The sequence below is a fragment of the Mytilus edulis genome, chromosome 11, assembly GCF_963676685.1.
Source record: "Mytilus edulis chromosome 11, xbMytEdul2.2, whole genome shotgun sequence".
Lineage (NCBI taxonomy): Eukaryota > Metazoa > Mollusca > Bivalvia > Mytilida > Mytilidae > Mytilus > Mytilus edulis.
In genome coordinates, this window is record NC_092354.1 from 39379597 (window position 1) to 39386474 (window position 6878).

General features: G+C 32.1%; 1 protein-coding gene across 1 annotated transcript; it reads left to right on the forward strand.

Moving 5' to 3' along the window:
* Positions 1-4817: 4817 nt before the first annotated feature.
* LOC139494246 (uncharacterized) lies at positions 4818-6652 on the forward strand. Its single transcript, XM_071282414.1, has 2 exons — positions 4818-4827; positions 6150-6652. The coding sequence occupies exons 1-2, from the start codon at positions 4818-4820 to the stop codon at positions 6650-6652; spliced, it is 513 nt and encodes a 170-aa protein (XP_071138515.1).
* The last annotated feature ends 226 nt before the right edge of the window (positions 6653-6878 follow it).

Here is a 6878-nt window from a genome sequence, read left to right on the forward strand (position 1 = left end):
GGAAGGTAACCAGAGTGTAATCAATAGACCAACAATACATTTTAAGATTTATAAACATCCCTCTAATGTAGAAAAATTACACAATAAGTTCATAGAATTGAACATGTAAGATACTTAATTATGTGTGTTCATGTAGTAGAAAGTCAACAATATAATAATATTTTCTTGCAGCTAATTGTGCCTTGCGTTGCATTTTCATTCCGGAACATTCGCTGTCCATATCAGTCAGAATGGAGAATAAGATCTTCTTTTGTCTGCAATGGTACCGAAACAAAGAATTACACCTGTCTCTATAATGCCATTAAAAGGAGTTATGAAGAATCTTGCAAGTTTAAACCAGTTATATCAGGATATGGTGAGCTATATGACACGGCATATGTCATTTCTTAAAAAATTAAAATAAAATAAGTTTTTAAAATAGTTATTTCAAAGGCTATCGATTGCTATTGTACACATATATTGGAGTTCATTTTTATAAGTTTTGAATAGGATCCCTTTTATTTCTACAATCGAATCAAAATCAACCATTTCAAATATTCCCGAGCGAGGGAACATTTTTCGTTATGCAAATGCGTGATCATTTTTCACTGTTTATTTATGATAGCTGCAGAATGTCTTTTCAAAGATTTGAAATGTGTTAGTCTGATGGAAGAAAATGAAATAATTTGTTTTACTCTTTAATTTGAATAAGAAACGATATTTGTAAACAAGTGTAATGAACCACCGACTTGGTACTTTGTAACTCTTGCAAAGGTCAAATGATATTTCCTGAAACTATTCATATTCAAACAAAATAACGAAAAATAAATAAGTTAACTCAAAGCATGCGTCTGAAATGCTGCTCGAAAAAAAAAGATAAACATAAATGCCTTCTGGTCCGAGACCACAATTATGTCGTAGTGCATTTCTTTTAGAACATAAATGAAAATTAAGAAAAATCCCACCTGCGCTTTCTCAATGAAATTTTTACAGTGTGTTGTACTTCTTTTGGGACGTTGTAAAAGTTTTATCGATTATAGTACTAAGTTTTGTAATTTGAAACCTGCAGTCCGGATCTAAAGGTACTTATAGATACCGTTCCGTCTATTCAGCTATCGACGTTTACTCTTTTCATCTGCTCTTGCATAACGTTTTGGGAATACGAATTGTATTTTCATTTTTGAATCAGAATAGCTTTTTATCAAATTCGGTAACAACAGTATATATTTGTTTAACTATTTTAAATATTAAATATTTGGTACAGTACGGTTAATACCATTGATTTGTGTATGGCACACTGATGCAAATCGATCTCAAAACGATCATTATTATTATTTTTATTTATTTCTTTAGCAAACATAATTCATTTTTTGCGTAAGGAATACTTTTCAAATACATGAAATATGCAAACTTATATTACTGATTATTTATAATTTCAGGATCGCAGTATGTTATAAGTGTACACCCTAATTCTGAACCTTGCAGACACCATGACCGATACCAACCGTTCCCTCTTGGCTCAAATGTTAGCCATGTCTGTGTTTTTCAAAAATCAACGTGTCGTGAAGAAGGACAAGTTTTGTTTCACCAGGGATCCCCAAAGAAAGACCTCACTTGTCGTTGTAATTTTCAAAAAGGGTATGCTTTTTTAAATGAAAAAACAAGTAAATGTGACTGCATTCCGTCAAAGGAAGATTGCTCCTGTTACATGAAAAATAATCAGTGTTTACCTGGACACAGGCTTATATCTGGTAAGTTTCTACATTATGGATAAATAAGTAGGAAAAGTTACTGAAAACAATGTCTTTTACTTGCAAACATAAGCTCGATTGTTGTATGTTTTATGTAAAGGTGGTATGGGTGTCTTCCTCCATCTTGGATTGTAAAAAACAGAGAACCAAAGGTCAAAATTTTCTATCAAGTTTGCAAAATTTGATGCAGGAATGCAGATATTTAATGTGAAGTTTCATTTAAAAGAATCAATTTATAAGAATATAACTTTGAAATATTAATATTTTTGCAAATGATGATTATTTTTGGTTGTTTTGAAAACAATTTGAATTGGCATTTTAAGGGGAGGTAACTCTAAAACAGTGCATTTTCTGAAGGATTCTACATGGAATTTTCCTATTTTGTATTTTAGCTGGAAAAAACGTACGGTGACCCTATCTTTTCTTTTGATATTCTCAAAGCATTGTCTGAAAGCTATCTTTTCTTTAAGTATTTTAAAATTCTATCATTTTGTTTAGTTTCTAATCACAAAATGTTGTTTTTTTCTGTATAATCCATACAAAATGTGTCATTTTGTCACGTCCTGTAGCTTGAGAAAATGCGCGGTGACCTATCATTTTTATTATATTTTTCAACATTTATCAATAGATACTACGTTTTGGCAAAGTATGAACAAATTCTATTATTTTTATTTTGGACTCCCATACCACCTTAAGTGTATTGAAATAGACATGATGAAGAAGATGAAAATGCAAAAAAGTAACCTTGGCGATAAAGCCAAATATATATATATTGATCAGACTTTTTTGGTCTTTTGGACAATGTTGTTTGTGCTGTATTTAGACCCTTCTACAACAAAATTTGTTTTACATGCACACGTATAAAAATTGTGGTTTTTATCAAACGCAATAATAGGTTTGAACGTAGTTTTCAATTAAGACTTGTTTATATTTTTTTGTTTGGGCTTGTATCATATTTTCCCTCCTGTTTATATGATCCGCTCATCCTACATTGACTCTTAAAATTCAAGAGTTTATCTTTAATTGAGGGTAAATTATATGGCCTTCCAAATACCGTTTCGATCCCTAACATCACTGAAGAGATATTTATTGTCGAAATCCGGATCTGGTGTACAAAAAAATATTGACACCTTATGTTTGCGGCAGAAAATCTTGGCCACAAGTTTATTGTTTTCTGTTTAGTATTAAATTTATATTAAGATCCATTTTGTTACACCTTGTGATCAATTTTATTTGGAAATCGCCAATGACAGTCAGCAGGGTTAAAGAACATCAGTTGTTCGACCTGTTAGTCAAATGCGTTTTGTTTAAATATATTTTTTCACTTTTTTGGTCTTTTGAACAATGTTGTTTGTTCTGTATTTAAAACCTTCTACAACGAAATTTGTTTCACATGCACACGTATACAAATTGCGGTTTTTAACAAACGCAATCATAAGTGTGAACGTAGTTTTCAATTAAGACTTGTTTATATATCTTTGTTTGGGTTTGTATCATATTTTCCCTCCGGTTTATATGATCCGTTAATCCTATATTGACTCTTAAAATTCAAGAGTTTATCGTAAATTGAGGGTAAATTATATGGCCTTCCAAATACCGTTTCGATCCCTAACATCACTGAAGAGACATTTATTGTCGAAATCCGGATCTGGTGTACAACAAAATATTGACACCTTATGTTTGTGGCAGAACATATTGGCCACAATTTTATTGTTTTCTGTTTAGTATTAAATTTATATTAAGATCCATTTTGTTATACCTTGTGATCAATTTTATTTGGCAATCGCCAATGACAGTCAGCAGGGTTAAAGAACATCAGCTGTTCGACCTGTTAGTCAAATGCGTTTTGTTTAAATATACTTTTTTTTTCTCACTTTTTTGGTCTTTTGGACAATGTTGTTTGTGCTGTATTTAGACCCTTCTACAACGAAATTTGTTTTACACATGTTACATGCACACTTATCAAAATTGCGGTTTTTATCAAACGCAATCATAGGTTTGAACGTAGTTTTCAATTAAGACTTGTTTATATATTTTTGTTTGGGCTTGTATCATATTTTCCCTCCTGTTTATATGATCCGTTCATCCTATATTGACTCTTAAAATTCAAGAGTTTATCTTAAATTGAGGGTAAATTATATGGCCTTCCAAATACCGTTTCGATCCCTAACATCACTGATCAGAAGGGACATTTATTGTCGAAATCTTGATCTGGTGTACAACAAAATATTGACACCTTATGTTTGTGGCAGAACATATTGGCCACAATTTTATTGTTTTCTGTTTAGTATTAAATTTATATTAAGATCCATTTTGTTACATTTTGTGATCAATTTTATTTGGCAATCGCCAATGGCAGTCAGCAGGGTTAAAGAACATCAGTTGTTCGACCTGTTAGTCAAATGCGTTGTGTTTAAACATACCCTTTTCAGTTTTTTGTTCTTTTGGACAATGTTATTTGTGCTGTATTTAGACCCTTCTACAACGAAATTTGTGTTACATGCACACGTATACAAATTGCGGTTTTTATCAAACGCAATCATAGGTTTGAACGTAGTTTTCAATTAAGACTTGTATAAATTGATCATTATACCCATGGATGCAAACTAAGGATTACATTAACGCAGCGTGCACATATTTCGTAAGTTAACTCAACGCGTTTAGAATGGAAACTTCTTATAGCCACTCGATTAAATGCGCGTTTTCTCCGTGGCCGTTTAATCACTGGCGTGTACTTCAAATTTCAAAGGTGTATTGTACGTGCACGTTTAATTTTCGCGCCAACTGATTGTGTATGTATATAAAATTCATGTAAAATTGTACATTTTTTGTTATTTTGTTCAAATGATTTTTATCTTAATATTGTACGTATTGTGTTTAAAACCCTTACAACTCAAACAAATAATTAAACAAAAATCAGTTTTAATAACTTAAAAGAATAATTTGCTATAGTTTGTTCAACTTTATATCCTCTCACGAATGTAAACTGAAGGTTTTGTAGGTTTAACAGTTCCAGGATAAAATCATTTTGTTGTTTGTCCTTGAATACGATGATTTATTTTCAATTATTCAAAGAGGTGTTCTACAATGGCTAGAGGTATAGGGGGTGGTTTGAGCTTTAAAAAAAACGTTTTTGCGCCTGTCTCAAGTCAGGAGCATTTGGCCTTTGTTAGTTTTGTATGATCTTAGTTCTATTTTTTTTTTTTATATATATTTTGGAGTTTAGTATGACGTCCATTATCACTGAACTAGTATACAAATGTGTTTAGCGACTAGATGAAGCACGCCTACGGGTGCGAGATGTTCGCGTTGCATTGAAGCCCCGTCGGTGACTTTCAGTTATTGTCTGCTTTTAATCCTGTTGGTGTCTCTTTGACACATTCCCGGTTCATATTCAGAAAATAGTTTTCGCGTTAACGTGGACGTAAACGCGAAAATCAACGCCCGTTTACTTTTTATTTCTTCAGAAATTTCAACTTTTTCTACTCGTCCATATAAAGAGCTAATTTCTACATCAACTGTTTATGAGTTACAATTTTATTAAAGGTTATATATAAAAATATCCATCCGATTTAATCAAATATATGTTAAGGTAACACGATACCGAATGGCATATCTCCCGATTTCCAAACTTTTTGGCACACGTGTTCTTTGAATCGAGTTACATCGGAATATGTAATAAAAAATGGGGGTCACCATTTTTGTTTTCTTGGTATTTTCATAGGAAAACGTCAATTTTGGCGACAAATTTACATAGGTTTATAGGGGAAATGCCTATTTTTCAGCTTACCTTTATAGATTTTCAAATGAGTGGCTATGTTCTTATATACGAATAACAACAAAAAACTAACAGTATATCCAGGATTGCAGGCTGAATTCATACACGTATAGAAAATCATATGTCACCATCCTTGTTTTTGAGATAAATGGCTTCAAAGTTGATTGATACTCTTAGAATTTGATCGAAAACGTGTGACGTTATTGAGTACAGAATATAACGTTATTCCTACTCCGATATATGGAAAATAAAATATGTGTCGGGATCTGAATGGTGTTTATTTTATTTTTATTTCCTATGTCGGGATTCGTAAATTTCCTAGTAATGCAATATAAAATTCTACTGATATAATTTATTTCGTCCTGCACGTTGAAATTTCACTTACATGAATTAACATTAATCTCGTCTGATTTTCACACCAAACGAGCATATACTTGAATTGTCATTAATATGGTTATATTTATGGAACATCCCCTGGCTCACGAGAGATATTAAAAGAGCAATACGTAAGAAACAACGACTATATAACAGAGCTAAAAAGACCAAAAAAGATAAAGACTGGGTAAAATTCAAAAATATTAGAAGAAACATAAAAAACCTACTAGAAGTTGAACACAAAAATTACTTGTCCAATTTATTAGAAATTAAGGATGAAACCAATACTGAGTCGCCTAAGCAGGGAATCACCAAGCAGTTTTGGAGATATGTAAAGTCAAGAAAACAGGAGAGTAGTGGTGTATCAACACTCAATGTAGATGGACAAATTAAGGAAGACAATACATCCAAAGCAGAAGCACTTAACAACCAATTCCAGTCTGTTTTTACAGAGGAAGACATGGCTTCTTTTCCAAACATGGGACCTAGTACCATCAATAAGATTAACGACATCAAAATTGAAGAAAAGGGAATAGCAAAACTACTAAAACAACTAAATATCAATAAAGCTAGTGGTCCAGATAAAATATCTTGCAGAATATTAAAGGAAACAGCTGATGAAATATCACCTTATCTGAAACATATATTTGAAAGATCATTATGTCTAAAACAAGTCCCTCACGATTGGACTACTGCAAACATAACAGCACTTTTCAAGAAAGGAGATAGATCAAAACCAGTAAATTATAGACCGGTATCGCTTACATAAGTACCGTGTAAAGTAATGGAGCACATAATCTTTAAACACATCATGGAACACTTAGAATGTTATAAGATCCTTGCAGACTTCCAACATGGATTTCGGCAAAAGAGATCATGTGAAACACAGCTTATTATTACAGTTGAAGAAATAAGCAGGTATTTAGATTCCAAACAACAAACTGACTTATTGATACTCGACTTCAGTAAAGCTTTTGACACCGTACCCCACATCA